Source organism: Chenopodium album, chromosome 21, assembly GCF_948465745.1.
Source record: "Chenopodium album chromosome 21, dcCheAlbu1.1, whole genome shotgun sequence".
NCBI classification, from domain to species: Eukaryota; Viridiplantae; Streptophyta; class Magnoliopsida; order Caryophyllales; family Amaranthaceae; genus Chenopodium; species Chenopodium album.
In genome coordinates, this window is record NC_137854.1 from 7609046 (window position 1) to 7629985 (window position 20940).

The following is a 20940-nucleotide window of genomic DNA, read 5'->3' on the forward strand; positions in this document are numbered from 1 at the left end:
TTATTTACACCCTAGTACCAGTAAGGCAGTAATAGGGAAGTGGCTAGAGACCTTAGAAGGGTGGTAGCTAGTTAAGCGAGAGCTTAGCTTGGACATTATATTTCAAGTTAAAAATATGAGTTCAAGTGTTCAACTTGATAAATTCTTTGTAATGAGCTTGAGCAATTTGGCTCAGATATGTATGGAGCATTATACTTGTGATTTTTATTTATTTATTTATTTTTAATTTCATGTGCCAAAATGCTGAATTTAACTAATTTTGAGTATGAATCTATTACTCCAGTAGTGTAGTCATTTTCTCCTCTAAATATAATATAGAGTCCAAACTTGAGACATTAACATAACAAATTGAACCAAATCAACATTTTGCTCATTTAGATATTAATTTGTTCACAAGTTAATAGCGCATTTCCCACCCCTCTTCCCCCACTGAAAGCATTCACCCACTCAAATACCAATCACACCAAGGCACCAAGCACACCAAGCACAAGCTTATAGCCTATTCTAAAAAGTGATACTAAAGATATAAAATCAAATTTCGTATAAAATATTTTTGTACATTTTGTGACTCTCTATACACTACAATAGAAAAAGTTAATTTTAAACAATACGAGACACGAGTACAAGTTTCCAATCTAGGTAAGGGTGCCATAGCGGGAAGATCCACCGCCCAAACACTTCCATTACAATTACACAAACAAACATTTTTCTCCTCAACAAATTACTGAGTTATGACTCGACTTGTGTGAATGATCAAGATATTCTAAAACACTTTACACTTCCATTCAAAATTCTCTCTCCTCCTTCAATTCCTTCCCAACAATGGCGATTCCGATAACAATGGCGTCGCTCAACTCTCTCTCTTTCCTTCCATCTTCATTCATTCCTTCAAAACCTAACCTCATTTTCACCTCCTCACTTTCTCTCTCCTCCGTCACCTCCTTCCACACCACCTCCGTCGCCGCCGTATCAACCGCCGCCGTAACTTCCACCGGAGTCGGCGACGATCTTCCCGTCGATTACGACGAGTTTTTGCCGGAGTTGTCACAGTCGGACCGTCGGAGAGCTGGAATTCTGCTGCATCCGACATCGTTGCCTGGACCTCACGGCATTGGCGATCTCGGAGATGAAGCTTTTCGGTTCATCGATTGGCTACATTCTGCTGGTTGTTCTCTTTGGCAGGTGGTTTTGATTTTTGATAATTTTGCAGTTTTTTAAGATGAAATTGTGGTTTTAATTTGGTGATTTTTTGAATTGATTGCTGGAAATTTGGTGACAGGTTTTACCTCTGGTTCCTCCTGGTAGAAAGGCTAATGAAGAAGGTTCGCCGTATTCCGGCCAGGTCTATCGCTTTCCTTTTTGTTTCTCTGATTGATTTTGCATAATGTTATGGCATTGTTGTGAAATTTTTTTACTTTTAGCATCACTTTATTTCAATTACATTGTTTTATCACTTCTTAATTGAGTACATTGTTTAGGATGACATAAACTTGGACATGTTTTCGACCATTGGCCCGAACTTGACACTATGTAATGAATTTACCATTGCCAAATGATACTTATTGGAGCTTTGGAGGCCAGATATTGATTAAATATTACTAGATTATACTCCCATTTTGTAATTAAGAATCTTGATTTTGATTAAGAACCCAAAAACTGCAATTTTTGACTTGGTATAATGGATTAGTAGGGATAGATATTGGATTTTTTTTCTAAACATTCTGAAGAGAGAATTTTAAGACTGTACCTGGGAAAGATAGATATCAATGTTCAATTTCTGACATGGTATCAACTATAAGGATCATATTGCAGAATGCTATATGGTTGTGTGAACTTGTCATAATTTCTCATCACCAAATTATATTTAAATTGCTTCATCCTTTCACGATGTTGGTACATTGCTTAGGATGACATAAACTTGGACATGTTTGCGACCATTGATACAAACTCGACACTCTGCAACAAAAAAAGCAAACTCTTGGTTTTGTGGTTGCCAAATAATATACTACCTCTGATTTTTTTTTTTTTTTTAGTTGCAACTTTGGGGTATTATTTGAGAGATATAAAATATTCCAAAGTTGCAACTAAAAAAAAAACAGAGGTAGTACTTGTATGTTGGAGCCTTGGAGAGTTGGAGGCCCAACATTGTGGACTAGTTCAAACTGTAAAAAATAAAGTTTGATTCTTTTATCATTATTCAATATAATGCTCTTATATTGTACTCTGTAATACAAAAATCTAATAATCATTACTGAAAATGTGTGTGTCTATGTTTATTTGGGTGCAAATTACATTCAAAATTCGATTTTATTGCAATTGCTATGCAGAAGCATAAAAAAAGTAGGGCATCACTTTTGTATTTTTAAGGCTCATTTGGCCTTCCATGCTTCTAGTCAAAATATAAAAGACATCGATTTAATATTAGAATGCTCGAATTCAGGATGCCAATTGTGGAAATACTCTTCTGATTTCTCTTGAAGAGCTGATTAAGGATGGTTTATTGTATAGTGAAGAGCTCCCTGAACCTGTGTAAGCCTCATTACACCACTCATAAATCAGTGCTTCTTGTCCTTGATTATCTTAGCTGCGCTTATATCCTGTATCTTTTTTTAATTAAGTCATTTTTTCAATTGTAGAGATGCAGAGAGGGTAAATTATGATACTATTGCTCAGATAAAGGATCCTTTGGTGGCAAAGGTGAATCTCTCCTTTTTGCAATTTGAACTTTGTTTCTACCTTTAATTTAATTCACTTATGCTCTTTTATAGAGAGACTGTTTTATAGGATGTCTCGTGTGTGGTTGATTCTTGTACCTGACATGAGGTTCAAGACTTTTAGCAACATAACACTGTAGCCTTATATATCAGCATACGCCTTACTGTGTTTATATTTCAAGCACCATCCTTTTTTACATCAGAATCAAATAATCACTCTAGATTTGCTGGTGGTTCTTTTTACATGATGGCGATAAAAAGCTGTTGTGGCGAGTGCAAATTCAAGTTAGAAGATTCTTGTAAACCATTAAATCAAAAGGTGCATTGTGTGATAGTTTGGATTGTTTTTCAGATTGAAACATTTGACTGACCTCACCTCCACTTTCTTTCTGATTTTTAGCAAAGCTTATGCACCTTTATTTTGTAAATTGTTCTTCTTTCTATGTTTCATAATGTTCATCCACAGTAGTTTTCTATTCTCGTGGAGAACATGAAACATGTGAGGGTTTTTTTTTTTTTTTTTTTTTTTTTTTTTTTTTTTTTGGGTGGGTGTGTGTGTGTGTGTAGGGGGGGGGGGGGATCTAATAGTTTTCCCTATTCTGATAAGATTCAGAATTTTTATATCTTGAGCATTCATTCGAAGGTATAGATGCTTTCTATTTGCCTTTTTTCTGAAACACTTGTAATTGTTGTATTTCAAAATTTGCCCCTTTAATAAATGGTCAGATTATACTACATCTTGTGCATGATTATTTTCGGAGCAAATGTGTGAAGCCAGGTAAAACTTTTCTTGTCAAATGGGTACTCTTAAAGGTATAGATTTGTTGAGCATTCATTCAAAGGTGTAGATGCTTTCTATTTGCCTTTTTTCTGAAACACTTGTAATTGTTGGTAAGAGAATGAAAATGGCGTTTACACTTGTGAGATTTGTTGCATAGGGTTTGGGATTATTACCTGTAAGCTTTGTCACTAGTGTGTACAAGATTCTCACCAAGGCCATCTCACCATCTGTTATATGGCGTCTTCTCAGAAACAATTTGGACGTGCAGGTTTCCTTTTTTAAATTTAGGGAGGGTGGTAGACTCTCTAGGCAGATTTTAGATGGGACCTTTGCCACCAATGGCATGATCTATGATGTCAAACAGGACAAACTCACTATTTAGGTAGGATAATGTGGTGAAAGTTTTAGGCTAAGGAGGTTCATTTAAGCATAGTTGACCTTTGGAACATAGGAAGGGATTTGGGAAATTAGGTTCTTTTGGCATGGGAATCCCTCTCTTTATACCCTTTCACCTTAGCAGTCGATCCTTTGAGTTGTATTTTACTCGTGCTACTAAACAAAACTGAACTTACTCTCATGGTAATTCACGACCTTCACCTGAGAGAAAACATCGCAATTAGGTCTTATTTATAAAGCTAAAATTAGGAAATGACAAACTTCTGAAAGCTCCTTTTGTATTTCAAAATTTGCCCCTTTAATAAATGGTCAGATTATACTACATCTTGTGCATGATTATTTTCGGAGCAAATGTGTGAAGCCAGGTAAAACTTTTTTTGTCAAATGGGTACTCCTAAAATCCGTCCAAAAGGTGAAGTGATATTTTGTTTTGGGGAAGAAGGAGTATACACTAATATGGGTAAGCTATGATGGTGAATTACTGTTGTGCTTAATGATTAACAAAATTGCAGGGCATAGCTTTAAAGCTTTGCAGGATGGAGAAAAGCACTTTCTGGAAGAAGTGGTGCGAGGGAAGGCTGCAGAGATTGATTAATATCAACAGTTGTTCATTGTAATAAGAAGAATGCTTAAATCTATAGTTATATATTAAAAAGCACTCCAAAGGAAGCTTACATGCAATATGGCGCTCTCCCTTAATTCATCTTTCTCATTCCATGCCATCATCTTTCATTAAATTGTTGTTAATATGAATATGTTATCCATACAAGATTTGAACATACAACCTTAAGTTTTAATACTAGATGCCTTACCACTGAGCTATGTCACTTTTCATGTATTCTTTTCATATTGTCATTCACTACACTTTGATCTTTTGTTTCTTTTGTTAATAAAAGATCAAAGTGTAGTGAATGACAATATATAAAATAAAAAAGATTGAATCATGAACTAAGTGTAGATTGAGTCATGAATTAAACGTATAATGTTAATTCCATGTTATGCCCGCCCAAAGACTAGTTTGATACTTTGTACAAGAATTAGAAATTGTTCCAGCTGTCAAATTTTACATTAAATGCTCAAGCTTAACTGTTGCATATGTTATTCTACTCTGTTTTGAGCAGTACATATTCTGGGTTTCAACTTTGGATTAATATCTGTTAATAGCTCCTTCTTTGCTAGGCTGCGGAGCGACTTATTAAAAGTGAAGGGGAACTCAAAAGGCAGCTTCAAAATTTTCGAAGGGATCCTGATATATCAAGTAACTTATGCCCACAAATTTGCATAGTTTTTTATACTTGCTGTGTTCTAAAGTATGTAGGCTGACTGGCTGAGTTATGGTCTATTGACTGTATTGTATTTTCATTTCCTAGATAGAGTTGTGAATTAGGTAACTAAAATGTTCTTCATCCAAGATCCTGGATACAGTGTGTGTAGTGCTAATTTTGCTGAAAGCTCTGTTGACAAAGTTCATCTTTCCACTACTACGCAGGCTGGCTTGAGGATGCAGCATGTTTTGCTGCAATTGACCGAGTTTGTAATACATTTTCTTGGTATGATTGGCCTGAACCTTTGAAAAATCGCCATCTCTCTGCACTTGTGAAAATCTATGAGAGCGAAAAACACTTTGTAAGATTGATACAAGTTTATGCTCCTCAGTTAGAATGTTTTTGACATTATTTATTGATAAAGTACTCATACTTTCAGTTGGACAGATTGAATTATTCATCGCCCAGCAGTTTCTGTTTCAAAGACAATGGAAGAAAGTTCGTAATTATGCACAGCTGAAGGGCATCAAGATCATGGGGGATATGCCAATCTATGTTGGCTATCACAGTGCAGATGTTTGGGCTAACAAAAAACACTTTTTGCTGGTGAGTTTCATTTTGATAGCATGGTATGTTGATTTTTTATGATGGTATAAAGTGTTTATTTCAGCATTTGGTGCTGGTATCTGTTTTTTCTGCAGAACAGGAAGGGCTTCCCTGTGTTAGTCAGTGGAGTTCCGCCTGATGCATTTAGTGAAACTGGTCAGTTATGGGACAGGTTGGTGACTCTACACCTGATAATTTCGGGGTCTTAAATTCTTCATCATGTTTGAATATCATTTTTCACAGTTTTGTAGAAGTTATCAAGTAAACTGATGTAACCCTCCTACTGAAACTTCAAACTTGAAATGCTGCTGTGGATGGTCTATTTTTTATTTATTTATTTTTTTATTGGTTAGCTTAGGTGTGGTGATGGATTTCTTGGCTTCGTCTGGAAAATCTGGGTATCTTGAGAGAGTTTACGTGAATTCAGGAATAATATTATCAGTCTTTTCTTAAGGCCCTGTGTAATGATGTTCTCTGACACGTCAAATTAAAAAAAAAAAAAAATAAATAAATAAATAAAAACCAAATAAATAAATAAAGGGGGAAAAGGAGGTAGGGATTTTGTGTATCAAGCTACCAACGATCTAATGCAATATACAACCTATAATATGGGTCAGAATTTAGGGAGAACTATTTGGCTCTTATACATCCGTCTTGATGCATTGTACCATGGCCAATTAGCTAAAAGTCTGTCATTTTAAGTTCATTTTGGATGTACATAGATATGTAAATGGAGGCATTAATTGATGAGGATCAATGTTCCAGTGACCTGTTTGTTATGTGGCAGTAAGTAGGAAAATTGTATTGGTTATGTATGTATACCGCACTTTTCCAAGCATAGTAATGGAAGTTTCAGATGATTGAGAGAGATTTGGGGGGTGGATAAACGTTGCTATAGGTGACATGAGGATCTCCTTTCAAAAGAATGCTGTAAATTTATTATTAATTTCACCATCTATTACCTCCCAACAAATGGGCTGTAAATTTGTAAGAGGTGTTAGTTACTCCTTATTTGTCATTTCCAATGACCACCAGTCCTTGATGGTTGGAGAAAGAGACCGGAGTGGAGTGATTGAGAAGGTAAGATCGATTAGAGAGGGTGGGGGCTCTCAGGCCTGTCACTGCCTACTGCCATCTTGTGAGAAGAAGGATAGTGGCTTGGTGGCCCTTATTGGACAAGAGAGTTGAGGAAGAGATGGATACAAAATTATTTTTGGGTGATCATGCTCCACCCACCACCGAACATGGCTAACAGAGGAAAGGCATACTTGGCCTTTTGATGGAAAAAGGCTATAAAAAAAATGGTCTGGGTAATCTGGATAATACAATTTTGTTTTACTGCATTCTAGTTCCCACCCTGTTTTATAGTTTGAAGATGTTTATTCTGCCTAGTTATTGGTACTCTGTAGCCTCTTTTTTTATGCTATATAATAGGTTTTTGGACTGCCCTAGTATCTTCCAGTTTTTTAACAATGTGAACCAGCTAATTCTCGTCAATTTGGTAATAGCCCCTTGTATGATTGGAATGCAATGGAGAAAGATGGATTTTCATGGTGGATATGTCGAATTCGACGAGCTATGGATTTGTATGATGAGTTCAGAATTGACCATTTCCGAGGTTTTGCTGGATTTTGGGCTGTTCCATCAGGTATGTTGTGTATGTTATCAGGTTCTGTTATGTTTGTTTCCAGTAGTATTTTCCACCACCTGTTTCATAATTGTTGGCCATCATTGCTTTACAGAAGCAAAAATTGCAACTGTTGGGCGATGGAAGGTCAGTTTCTCTCGTTTAAAGTACTCTGTAAAGCTCAAATTGTGGGTTCCTTATTCACTTATTTTTAATGCTGTTTGATGACAGTAGGCTGGGCCTGGGAAGTCCTTGTTTGATGCAATATTTAAGTCTGTTGGGGAGATTGACATTATTGCTGAAGATCTGGTAAGTCAAATTAGATTTTGGTCTTTTCTTCCTTCGTTTCCTTTGATTTGTTGCTCTGGTTGCTTCAATAACGCCTGCTGTTTAAGAGTTGATGTTGGGTGACAAACCTTTGTCAGGATGCCTGTCATTTTGAAATTTTTTATTATTATTTGGTTATGTGGCAACTTTTGATCACAATAGCTCTCTCCCCCCAAACACACACAAAGGAAATGTTAAAAAAATAGTAAAGATCAGCTTAATTGGCACTTTGGCAGTGTACTTTATCATCCTTAATCTGGATGCCTGTTAAATAAATTTTCTCATGATAATCAATTTGCTCCTTAGTTTGAAGTTCTGAGACGCGAGGTAAGTTTCTCACAAGGAAGCTTTTTATCAGAGTGTCAAGTATTCAAATGTGCATTTGAGGTGGAACATAATATCGACTTGATGGCATGCATTTGGGAAATACCATTAACGCCTTGTCTGTTTCCCTTTGTTTTGGCTGAAAAGCAGAAGAATGTTGTTTATATTATTTTGCCTTAATTATGCTATAATTTCCTTGTAACAGGGTGTAATCACTGAGGACGTAGTTCAGCTGAGGAAATCCATTGGAGCCCCTGGGATGGCTGTCCTGCAATTTGGTATTCGCCTTTTTTGCCTTCTGATTTCTGTCTGCCATCAAAACTCCTTCTCCTCCCCTGTTTCCCTCCCATGATATGCTTTCAAATTTATTGTTTCTGTAATGTGATGGAATGGTTTGGATGATTTATGAGTATGTTTGGTCAATCAATCTTTGGTAGGTTTTGGAAGTGATGCAGAAAATCCTCATCTGCCTCATAATCATGAACGCAATCAAGTAGTATACACTGGCACTCATGATAATGACACGGTAAATATCCTGCTGCCCTATTTTTTATGGTAAATCTATTATCTTAGCATATGGCTTCCAACACCAAGGCTGATCCATTCCATTCTTGTAACCTGCATGCTACTATCATGGTTATAGAATACAGTATTTTTTTTTTTTGAAAGACTGAATTACCATTTTCAATGTATGTGTTTATATTTGGTAGGTTCTGGGCTGGTGGGACAACTTGAAGCAAGAAGAGAAACAACATGTAAGTTTTCTGTAGAGTAATTAGGCAACAATAAGGGAATTGGAATAACACTTTTGGATTGATTTAATATATTTCTGGTATTAGTTTTTCCTGGCTGTGATTTTTTTCCATCTTATTATTGATACAGGTGCTAAGATACCTTTCCCTCGATGAAGGGAATGATATTTCATGGGGACTCATCCAAGGTGCATTATCATCAGTAGCTAAAACTGCAATCATACCAATGCAAGATGTTCTTGGACTTGATAATTCTGCAAGGATGAATATTCCAGCTACTCAGGTAATTTGGGGCCACTGTAGCTATGATGCAAGTAAATACAGTATAACTCTACTATTAGGTTATGGTATTAGTTTGGCCGGGACCTTGCTCAACTAGAGAAGTTCATTGAATAGATATAGAAGTGGTTCTCACCATGCTGATATTATAGATTGTCATCATTCTTGCAAGCGTTATTTTTAACCTGTTGTGTGACTTGTGTCTGAAAGATCTGTCTTTTGTCTTTTCCATGCACCTTTGCGCTGTCTTCTAATCCATTGGATGTTATACAGTTTGGGAACTGGAGCTGGAGAATACCGTCTTCTGTGAGTTTTGAGAGTTTGGATGCTGAGGCAACAAAATTGCGAGACTTGCTGTCAATGTATGGTCGGTTGTAAATGTTGATGTGTGAACTATCTTACCTAACTTCTGCAGTTTTTCATCAGTTGACGCAGAAGATACTACTGCATTTAACCTAAGCTCTTCTGTAGTTATAATCAGATTGTCAGAAGAGAACTTGTATCTCCATTAAGGATGTTTGAATCTCACATAAATGCAAAATAAATCAATTTTACACTATGCTTCCTTCGTTTTAATTTCTTTTAGCTTCAGTCTCTATCCTCCATAAGTTATATCCAATATCAATCTTTCATTAGCTGATCAAAACAACGAAGTAATTGGCTAAGTTAATGTAAAGCAAGTATCGGAGTGAGTCACGTTTTGGGAATTTGGGTCAATTGTAATCTATACTAATCTATTAAAAGGCGTTTATAAAAACGTCCACGTGTCACGTAGACTCCTCTCATCACGCCACGTCACCAACTCAAGTAACCATTACGCCATGTCATGCACAAGGTCTTCCTAAGAATGTCCATGTGTCACGTAAACTAATCTTACGCCACGTCATGCACTTATAATAAAAAAAATAATGCTCTCCATAAGATTTGAACACACAACCTATAAATCTAAAAGTAAGTGTTTTACCACCAAGCTAAGTTATTTTTTATGTATTCTTTTGAATACATAGTATTAATATGTGACAAAAAATTACAATTCAATATGAACAATAAATTTAATTTTTTAAAAAAATTGAGTTATAAATTACAGTGTATATTAATGATCAACCAACCTATGTCATAACCCGGGGCATCGCCCGGGCTCAAAAACTAGTTTGTAAGATAAAACATGTTCGCCCAGTCTCATATAGGTGATCATTTGACACCAAATATATGCAAATTTGAGACTAATGTGTAAGGGGGGCAAGCACAAATTGCACCTTGTCTGTTACAAAATACAATTTAAAGTTGGAGCTATCATCAGCAAATTTGAAGCAAGTGTAATTTGTATTCATCCAGTCTTTCTCGGATTCTCATCAATATGGAATACAGTATTACAATTATAGATTACTCTATATATCATATTAGGCTTGAGCTGTTTAAACTTTGTACCAAAAAATCTGTGAAAAAAATTTTGTGAGGACTGTTTTGCTTCTTGAATTTATGAGGCTGTTTCAATTGCTTTGATGCAATCGAGTACAGTTGCTTTCTTTGACATTTCAGCCATCAGAGCTTCATGAGCCGCTTTATTGTTCTTCAAGAGAGATGCTGCAAACAAAACCTGAACAAACATAGCACACAATAAATAAGACCCTGCCCAGCGTGTGAGAGGGAGAAGAAAGAGGAGGCAATCCTTACAGCCCATCTAGTAAGGTTCTGTTGCTGGTCCTTGCTGATTTGTGGTGTACTCCTATTTATAAATCTCTGCGTATGGGAAACAACACAAAACTTTAAACCTTCTGCCCCAAATTCAAGCAACAGATGGCAAAAGAAAAAATACTACAGACCTGTAGACTGAAAAGATCGGCAGATTGACCAATAACCTTGTCGTATGTTAGCCCTTCGGCAGCCAGCCCAGCCATTGACACAACAGCCAACCTGGAGCACCAAAGAAACTCATTTTTTTTTAGCCATAACTACCAACAGATGCCTCAAAAGCTTAATATAAGATTTACCCATCTCTGAGAGTGGATTCAGGAGTTCAATCTCAACCATTACTCTCAAGAAAGTGCCCCATACTCCAAAAAGCCTCTATAATTCAGTCTCAGATATATGTGTATCAGGTGTTTCAACAATTTTTAATTGACTATTGGACAAAATATGTCCAGAGACACGAAAGGAGCAAAAGTAGAAATCTTAAAAGCAGAAGATAGACTTCTATGGGGTTTAGGGTTTAGGATAGCCTCTAGAAAATGTGTTTTCTGAACCATGAACCATAAAGGCCTAGTAAACGTATTAGGTATTACCTGTCAAGTTCCTTGGAATCAAGCTGTCCACTGTATATAAGCTTCTCCAACTTGTCATTGACGAGGTTCACATGTTCTTTACCAATATCCAGGGAATAACTCAAAATTGGTAGGCCAAGCAAATATGCAACTGTGAGAAATAGTAACAGTGTCAAGCCATGTTTGAAAGAGTAATAACTAGCGCAAAGCTTGTAGCCAGTGGAGACTAGACTTTGGGCAAGATATTAATTGTAGATAATTAGCTTATCTATGACATATCATTCCAATATAACATGATATAACTACGTAATATAATGCTCCTGAAGTTAAACTACTCCCCCTCCACCATTCCCTTCCCTCCCTTTGGGAATACGCGGGGGGTTATAACTCTTTAATGCAAGCAGCTGGATGCCTAAATTGTTGCAATTCTGGCTACTGCTGATAATAGTATCAGCTGAGTGTTTATGATAACATGAACATATTTGTTGACTAAAGAGTAACCATATTGCTGACATATTACCTAGAAAATGAGCCGCTTCATGCCTAGAAATCCGCTCTTGATAATCAGGAAAAACCACAGAGAATCCACCAATGGCTGCCTGGAGAAGCCTGCATTGCAGATATTATAGTATGTCAATTTGGAGTGCTTTCAGTTCCCTGGAGTAAAAGGTATCTCCCCCTCTAGAATTGAATAAGATGAGGATAGGAAAGAAATTAAAATACTTCATATCTGCAAGGAAATGTAGAAGTCCTTAGTTCCTTACCCAGGTGCAACGCTACCCACAGCCAAAACCACTAAAGAGATGCTTCCAACCAAGTATGGCACGAAGAAGCCCCAGTCCTATAATAAAAGCAAAGTTATATAACTCAACAGACAGAAACAATCATAGAGCCACAATTTTAGAAAACAATCAGAAGGAAATGTGCACAGCGCCACAACTGCCCACATTTATAATAATTTGTGATTAATTTCTAAATTTACAAACTGACATCTCCTTAATTTACAAACTGACATCACCATAATATGTTACAGTAAATTATCACACTAGCCAAAGTGGAATTCAAGACAGAATAAGCTGAATTGTTCAAATCCTTTTCAGGCAGTTTTATGATACCAAAGTTGCCTGACTTTGTGAATAGTTGTGTGCAATTTTTCTTCAAAAACAAAAAATAAAACCAACATGTTGTAAGCAGATTCATTCTTCCATGTTGAAAGAACAGCAAGAATGTGTAATCTCGTTAAAAGACCTTAGACCAAAGTTTTCATATTTTATGTCTACAAAAAGTAGTCAACCTTGGTACTTGTGACTCACAAGACTGACTAGCTAGAAAAAATCTGCGTGAAGATCAGAGGAATAGTAACTTTTTTGACATCAAAGAAGTTATTTACATAGTATATTCAATCTAGCATACAGTTCAGTCTTGCAATACATTTGACTGGAATATAAGCTGGCTTTTATATAATGGAGATAAGAGGATGCAATTTACCCCTGGAAGCTGGCCAGCAAGAACAGCCACAAATCCTGTTGTGCCAACCACTGTAGCCAGAAAAGCTGCCTGCATGACTGAAATTTATCATGATGCATATCCAGAGTAAATTTTTAAATCCCCATCACTAGAGTTCATTCAATAACAGAATCATCTAACATAATGTGCAACCATAACATGTGCCAATAAATATAAACTTTAAGCTAAGAGCAGGAGCTAGCCAATGGAAGCAAGCAACACAAGTCATGATGCTGAAGTCCTCTACAATAGGATAACCCCAGATTACCCTCCTCAAGGCAATAGTGAAAGAACGTTTGCTTATATATGCTCATCCTCTATGACTGAACTAGTTACTTACATCATTTCTGACGCTTGGTATAGCAAGATTCTCAGCATTCTTGATTCCAAGAGTTGTCAGCTCCCGAATTGATGTCTGTACGTTAGAAATGCAAATAATGACTTTTCTTCAAGCAACCTTTCTTAGAGTAGCCCATACTTAAGCTGAAAACTTAACAAGTACATGCTAAAAATGGCTACGTACAGTACGACGAGAGATATATGGCTGTGAACTCCACCTTTTGGCCCAAGCAACTTCGCTTAACTGATCAAGTGCGTCCCTGACAGCATCACTGTCATTCTGCACCATAAAATGCTTACATCCTCAGAAATTTTCATTTAGAATTATTAAGCATCACATTCTGTGATTCTGTCAAGCATAAAATCTTCACCATAAATATTCACCATTACAAGGGGGTCTAAGGTCTTCATAGAATGTCACACATTTGATTTGGATGTTCTATGTGCACACAAATTTAGTCCATACTTTGGAAAGGAATTTTTGTTACACCCACTAAAAGTTCTTTCTTCAAAGTTCAACTAGATGCAGTTGCATTAGCTTTAGCTATTATTGGTTAAATTTTCACTACCTATACTTACAAAACCACGCGCTCCATAAATCACAATGGCCTGAAACTCAGGAACTTGGTGACACCAATGACATTCCTTCTCTAATATCTAGGAGCTCAAAGTTCTAGCCTTCAGCAACTTCCTAACAGATATTATCACCAATTCTCAACAACAATCCTTCAAAAATCAGCTTCACACATCACTGCCCCTTTTAAAACAGTCCTTTTGGTAAGGGTAATAAAACAGCGGTAATGGGGATGAATTTTAAGTGTAATCTTGCATAAAAGTATCATCCTAACATCCATGATAATGCAACACATATCATAGATTCTCATCAAGTGAAAATCCAATCAACAATTTAACACAATTAAGCAACTAGAATTGAGCTTAAGCCCTAAACAAGCATCCTTTAGTACCCAAACAAACTAGAATTGCAAACCCAGAAAGGTAATGTGAGTATAAAACTAGACAAATTTACCCAAATATACAAACACCCAGAAAAATCAGAAAACTACCCAGATATTGCTCAACAAATTCAAATACTGGGTAATTCTAAAATCCATCCAATTCAATCATGAGGAGAGAGATAAGGGTGAACCTTTTCAAGAGCGGATTGAAGAGGGTTTAAATCAACAGAAGGAAGAGCATTAGCAGTAGAAGAAGAGCATGTGATGATTATGCGGCGTTTGCTGGTGATGGAGTTGAATTGATTGGTGTTAGCCGAACAATTGTTGCTGCGATGAAGGTGGTTGCTGCTGAAAAATAATGCAGCAACACCGTTTACTGTAACTGCTGACATCCCTTTTCACAGTACCCTCAGATTTTCAGATAAGGTTCTGTTTTCGCGCCACCAGTTCAGTACAGGTAGTTTAGTTATATTCTCATTCATTGTTGATGATTTTGATGAAATTGAAAAGGTGTAAGTTTATCACCCACTTATCTTTAAGTCATTTATTTAGAAAAATGTCTAGAGCCTATGGTAGGTTTTTTTTTTTTTTTTTTTTTTTTGAAAGGGAGCCTATGGTAGAAAATTTCTTGATTTGTTTAGCACCTCGAAAAGATGGTTTTGGGTAAGGTTGTTATTTGTGAAGTTCTTGAGTGTCTTAAGGTTTAATTAAATTCTAAATTTGTCTCATGGCAAGAAATATAGCTAATAACCCACTAGTTATGTGTCGTGTAAATTCTGAAAGGTTGTTCAACGCGATCATTGTGTCGTATCCATAAATTAAATATTGCTACTTTAATCGTGTTGGATCAAGCCGAGACACATCTTTCTTTTATTTCACAAATAAAAATGTGGCACATGCACAAACCACAGCATGAAATGCAGGTCAATGTATTGTGTTACGTCCAACCTTACTGATATACTCCCTTTTTCGAGGACTATTTCTTTTGGAGTACTCCGTATTATGTTTACCGTGACATTTTAAATTAGAGAGACCTTATTACATCGTTGATTCGTCGGTGAAATTTTGTAAGAGTGGTATCCACCTTGAAAGATAAACTTGGAGCAATCCAATTAGTGAATGATCCAACTATAATGAGAAAGGCAAAGCCAGTACAGTCCAAATGACCCTCCAAATTCCCAACTTTCCTTCTCTCTCCCTCTCACCTGAACTCTCAAAACTCCGACAACCATGGCCGATCAACCTCAACCTCCACCTGCATCTTCTGATCCCACTGAAACCCACCATGAACAACCCCTGATTCCAGCTCTCTCAAACGACGTCGCACTGCAATGCTTAGCTCGAGTTCCTCGTTCCCACCACCCTTTTCTCTCTCTTGTCAGCAAATCATGGCGGTCCATTCTCCGTTCTCCTCTCTTCCACGCTACTCGATGTGCACTCAACACCACCCAATCATTCCTCTTCATCAACCTTCGCATCTTCAACTCCAAAGATTCATCCTTCTCTTTCAGATGGTACTCTCTAGACCCTTCTACATTTTCCCCTAAAATTCCCCAAATTGATCACATCCCAAGAACCCTAGTCCCAATTAATCCCTCCCCATCTCACCCAATTGGGGCTTCTTTCGTTTCATTAGGTCGCCATTTGTATGTAATTGGTGGGTCTGTCAATGATATCCCTTCCCCTAATTTGTGGGTTCTTGATTGTTTGTCTAATAAATGGGAAATGGGTCCTAAAATGAGGGTTGGGAGGGAGTTTGCTGCTTCTGGGGTGATTGATGGGAAAATTTATGTGTTGGGGGGTTGTGTTGTGGATAATTGGGCTAGGTCTATGAACTGGGCTGAGGTTTTTGATCCGATTAGCCGGTTGTGGAGGCCGGTTCGGAGTCCGATTGAGGTGAAGGAGAAGTGGATGCACGCTAGTGCTGTAGTGGATGGAAGATTGTATGCAATGGCTGATAGGGGTGGGGTAATTTTCGACCCGGGGTTGGAGGAGTGGGGGTTGGTTTCAATGGAACTCGATATGGGGTGGAGGGGGCGGGCCGCTGTGGTGGATGGAATGTTGTATTGTTATGATTATTTGGGGAAGATTAGAGGGTTTGATGTTGGGGAGAATGAGTGGAAGGAGTTGAAAGGGGTAGATAACAGTTTACCTAAGTTCTTGTGTGGTGCTACTATGGCTAATGTGGGTGGGAGGTTGTTTGTGGTGTGGGAAGGGAAAGCGAACCAGAAGGCGAATGGAAACGGGGGCTGGAGTGGGCAGGAAATGGAGGTGCTTTGTGCTGAGATTTTGGTGAGGAAGAATGAATTAGGGGAATTATGGGGGTCGATTGTGTGGTCGGATGTGATCATTGTTATTCCCAAAGGGTCCTCTGTTGTGCATTGCTTGGATGTTCACATGTGAGCTTCTCAGGAGTAGCATCAGTATGTATTCAATCGTCCTTTAGCTCTTTAATTTTACTTTTACTGATTTTTTTGTATGTCATGTCGTATTATATTTTCATAAAGCTTCAATAGGTTCCGGTACAATAGCAACTTAGCAAGATAGTATTAGGAATTCTCTAAAAAGAAGAATGGCATGCTTTGAGTTATGCAGGACTTGTAAAATACAGTTTTGATTCATGGAATTCAGAATGCTCAAAACTTCTACTATATTGGTGAAGTACAATCCTAAAACTTGTTTGTAGCTTGCTGTAGGTGTGAGTGAACTTTTTATGTTTGGAGAAGTAATTTTGAGCTAAATGTGATTGATAATGCTGGAATTGATTGTGAGTGAAGGTGAAGTTATGGAAATGTTTTTACATTGACGGGTTTAGCTTAAGTCACAAACCTAGTGCTCCAATCCAGTTGATACAAGCAAGCATTTCCAAGTAAAAGTTCTCTCTTTGTCATCATTTCATCATTAATTATCACTATATAGATTAAAATATTTCTTGACACAAAACAACCTCTTATGCTATCTGCCAAAATACCAACAAAATCTAAGAGCATTTACAAATATAGGCTAGGGGTGAAGATAATTGAACAAGTTATTAAGTAAATATAATCGGTATATAGCTGTTTATAAGCTAGTTTCATTGTCCTATAATGTTTGTTTGGTGATTGTAAGTAAAGTAGTAAATCATTAATCAAATGGTTATTAATAGCTATGTCGGATATCAAGCTAATGGATCCTGCTTATCTATAGAATATACTTTCATCTAAGCAGATGGATTACTATGATTGGCACTTGCTTCCTGGACAAGTTCCTTACTAAGCCTAATTTTGTACCTGTAATAGAGCATTTAGAAATGAGTAAATGGAAGAGTGGATGCTCGTGTCTCAACATAACCTTTTAATTTCAACTAGTACCCTCTTTCTGCAAACAATCCTCTTAAAGTCTTAACACACATTTCAAAGTGTACCCTTTGTTTATTTCAATGTTGGGAAGACCATATCAGTGAGATTGCTGTGGGGAGCGCAAATTTATACTCTCTTTTGATGGGTATATGAGAATGGATCTTTCTCCTATATTCTTCAGCTTGACTATCAAGAATTTAGCTCAGGAAGCAGTTTAAAAAGTGTCTACATCCATTGTACTCAAAATGTATATGGGGTCACCAAAATTAATCATCTCATCTCTAGGAGGCCATATTATTGTAAACAAATATGCTTGTTTGTGTGATAGCATTGTGAAATGCTCCAGTGCGTGCATGTAAATTATCTCAATATTCTTCTGGGCTTATGTTCCTTACAAAAGCTCTTATATCATTTAGGTTTGACATTCTTTAGATTTATAGTTATGCCTCACAAAGTCATGCTTTCTTTAGATAAGACTGCTGTCTGGTTTAACTATTTGTCCTTGTTCCTTTCCATCGGTTTCTGTACGCTCAGATTTTTCAACGAGTGTTAGCAGTTAGCACATTGATAGCCATGACAGGTGCTGCTCTTATTTCATTCCCAAGGGCCAGGACCCTTATTGGTATATCCGGTTTTATGTCACTTCACCATAAACTCAATTGCTTTTCTTCTGCTTCACCTTTTTCACTTTTCAGCTATTCTCAGGCTATTACCATTTACTAGAGTAATAGTAGTCTCAGTTTGATTAGAAATGTACTTATTGCTGTATCGTGCATGTTTCGTGTTTGGGCTAATTTTGGCATCTTGCTACAGTATTATAGATTAGAGAAGCTCTTGGTGTAATATGGTCTTGATGGCCCATTATTTGACAAGGGAAGTGCATTGCTATTCTGTGAACTGGCTAGTAGGTACTATGAAAAACGATGTCGTTATTATAATGAAGAGAGAGATGAACGGTGTCTTTATCTATAACCTTATCTTGTCAACCCCCAATATCTCTAGGCACTCCCAGCAGGGGCAACTTTTGTTATTTTTTGGATAAGACCGTCTTGTTCTTAAGTTGTGATGTCTTCTTTCAAGCTTTTGTGAATTGATCTGCTGGAGTTTCCATGTAGAATTCATGACAGGCACAATTTTTAGTTTAATGTATTGATTTGTATCTGATAAGTTGGTGTAAGGTGTAACTGAACTCTAACTTTCTTTTCTACAGCACTTGTATCCCTTCCTAGGCTTTGTCATTGATAATGGTATCAGTTGAAGTCAAATGAGGTTGAAGCATAAGCACTTGGCCTTCCCTTCATTCACATCTGAAGCTGAATTTCCAGAGCCTGTGTAAGTCTCTACATTTTCCTGCTCTTGGTGTCTTTAAACTTTCATAGAGTTCACCCTCGAATAATATAGCTGTCTTCTGAATAATGTGAAGACAGTCTGCATTGAAATTGTACAATAGTGTAATGTGTATGTTCAGCCAATTAATGTCATTCTGTTAATTACTCAATTTGCTCGACCCTGAATATAAACAGTTGTTCAATGATCATTATCATATGTGCTAGCCAGTTTCTTCTCCCACTTTTCCAAGCAGGGTTGCAATTGGCAAAAGGAGATTTCCCTTCTAGGCTTTATGGCTTGTAAATGGTCATTGTGTCTCACTGGTTGCTCCCAATGATCACTACTGTTCAAGGCAAAGATTCGGAATCAGCAGTGTTCATTATGCAAGTTAGTCCAAGCACCCATTGTTCCTCGAAGAAAATTGGTTTCCTCCTTTATTCCTACTATGAAGCATGGTGCGTATGTACACTCTGTCTCAGCAATGAGAGCAAATTGCAAACTGCACAAAAAATGCTTGCTGGGGTATCAATCACCCAGGTTTAGTATTGAAGAAAATGTGAATAATACTTGCTATTAGGTGACAACTTTTTCAAACATTTTTTAGGACCCTTTTTTTTATGGAAAATTAGAATCCAACCTTTGACGAATTTATTTTTAATAATCCAACCTTTTGATTATTCTATAATAATCCAAACTTTAAGGGGTATCTATTTTCTTAGGCCAAACCGGTCACCAACCTACAATAGTAGGTTACCTTGCCACGTGTCATATTTTGCTTTGCCTAATTTTTTTTTTTTTTCATTTTTTTTAGAGAAAAAAAATAACCCCTTCCCCTTCACCTTCCTTCATCCTCTAACTCCCGAGTCCCGGCTACCAAGCTTAGAGCAGCTAGCCTCCCTAAACCCTCCACCAGATCGAAGACCCACCACCAGCAGCACCATCACAAACCCAGGAACACGACACCCAGAATCACCCTCGAACCTAGAAACCCCTCACACTCGAACCCAGAAAACCCCACCACCATTACGCAAACCAGGAAAAAAAAAAAAAAAAAAACCCTTCCATCTTCCCCCAAAACCTTGCTCAAAACCATCGAAAATCCCTACCCTCTTCCCTCTTTCTCCCTCTTCTTTCTCTCTTTGTTTCAATTTCCATCAATTTGCAGGAAATCTTCGATCTTCAAAACTCTAGAATTTACCCCTAATTTGATTAGGGTTTTGCAAGATCAAGAATGGTGCTTTCTCAAGAATTCAATGATTTCATTGGAAATTCAATCGATCCTATAGGACTTGATTTGGAATTCTGGGTTGGTTATTATGGGAGAGAAAAATTTGGGTTATATTCGGAATTATTATGGAAGTGATCAATTGAATGGAGGATGATTGATGGTTGGACAGAGTTGGTGGTTGAGTTGCGCTTCTGCGCTGGCTGTGGGAGGTGATGTTGTGGGATGCACCAGAGGCAAGGTGGCTGATTTCTGTAGATGGGTGGCGATGGTGGAGCAGAGGAGCTGCGTTGGTGTGTGTTGTTTGAAGTTGTAGTTGATGCGGGTGGGATTTCCGGTGACTTCCGGCGGCGGTGGAAGGTAGGGGTAGAGGTTATTTTCTGGCGAGTGAGGGAGGGCGTAGGGTGTTTTCCGGGGAAGGGGTGGGGGCTGGTGGTTTAATAGGTTTTTACTTTTTGACTTTTTATTTTTTTTTTAAAAATTTATTTTTTGTTCAAAAATTGTAAATTAAAAAAGAAAAAATCTATAAAAAAATTAGATGAAGAGAAGGTAACCCGTCATATTGACTTGATAAAAAAGAACGACCCCTAAATCTTGGATTATTCGAGAATAATCCATAGGTTGGATTATTAAAAATAAATACGTCAAAGGTTGGATTATTTAAATCAAATTTCCCTTTTTTTTATTGGTTTAAATCTTCCTCTTGTGATTTAATTGTAATCCTGATTAAACCATTAATCCTGAATAATCCATAGCTTATTAAAGATGTAATGTATACTTCCAATTCTGAAAAAAGAAAATAAAAAAATTAATGTCATCGTGCAAAAAGAGCCAAAAAGATTTACAATTGCTTTCAACGGGCTTTTGTACTGAAAAATTATGAAGAAAATTTATATTTAATCAGAGAAAGTGGCA

The 20940-nt window shown here is 37.1% G+C and overlaps 3 protein-coding genes across 3 annotated transcripts; 2 read left to right on the forward strand and 1 right to left on the reverse strand.

Moving 5' to 3' along the window:
- Nucleotides 1-673: 673 nt before the first annotated feature.
- LOC145601263 (4-alpha-glucanotransferase, chloroplastic/amyloplastic-like) lies at nucleotides 674-9630 on the forward strand. Its single transcript, XM_081657240.1, has 16 exons — nucleotides 674-1182; nucleotides 1280-1342; nucleotides 2441-2529; nucleotides 2637-2697; nucleotides 5071-5149; nucleotides 5381-5517; nucleotides 5604-5762; nucleotides 5858-5934; nucleotides 7271-7410; nucleotides 7505-7536; nucleotides 7624-7698; nucleotides 8246-8318; nucleotides 8478-8566; nucleotides 8751-8795; nucleotides 8923-9075; nucleotides 9345-9630. Exons 1-16 carry the CDS (start codon nucleotides 823-825, stop codon nucleotides 9447-9449), a joined length of 1737 nt encoding a protein of 578 aa, XP_081513366.1. The 5' UTR covers nucleotides 674-822; the 3' UTR covers nucleotides 9450-9630.
- A 745-nt stretch (nucleotides 9631-10375) lies between these two features.
- Nucleotides 10376-14650, reverse strand: LOC145602449 (uncharacterized). The gene is made up of 10 exons (XM_081658639.1): nucleotides 14325-14650; nucleotides 13362-13457; nucleotides 13179-13253; nucleotides 12821-12889; nucleotides 12097-12173; nucleotides 11853-11941; nucleotides 11354-11483; nucleotides 10895-10985; nucleotides 10746-10811; nucleotides 10376-10668 (listed from the first exon to the last, which is right to left on the reverse strand). The coding sequence occupies exons 1-10, from the start codon at nucleotides 14523-14525 to the stop codon at nucleotides 10549-10551; spliced, it is 1014 nt and encodes a 337-aa protein (XP_081514765.1). The 5' UTR covers nucleotides 14526-14650; the 3' UTR covers nucleotides 10376-10548.
- A 63-nt stretch (nucleotides 14651-14713) lies between these two features.
- On the forward strand, nucleotides 14714-19008 carry LOC145602448 (F-box/kelch-repeat protein SKIP6-like). Its single transcript, XM_081658638.1, has 2 exons — nucleotides 14714-16556; nucleotides 18682-19008. The coding sequence occupies exon 1, from the start codon at nucleotides 15364-15366 to the stop codon at nucleotides 16534-16536; it is 1173 nt and encodes a 390-aa protein (XP_081514764.1). The 5' UTR covers nucleotides 14714-15363; the 3' UTR covers nucleotides 16537-16556; nucleotides 18682-19008.
- Nucleotides 19009-20940: the final 1932 nt, after the last annotated feature.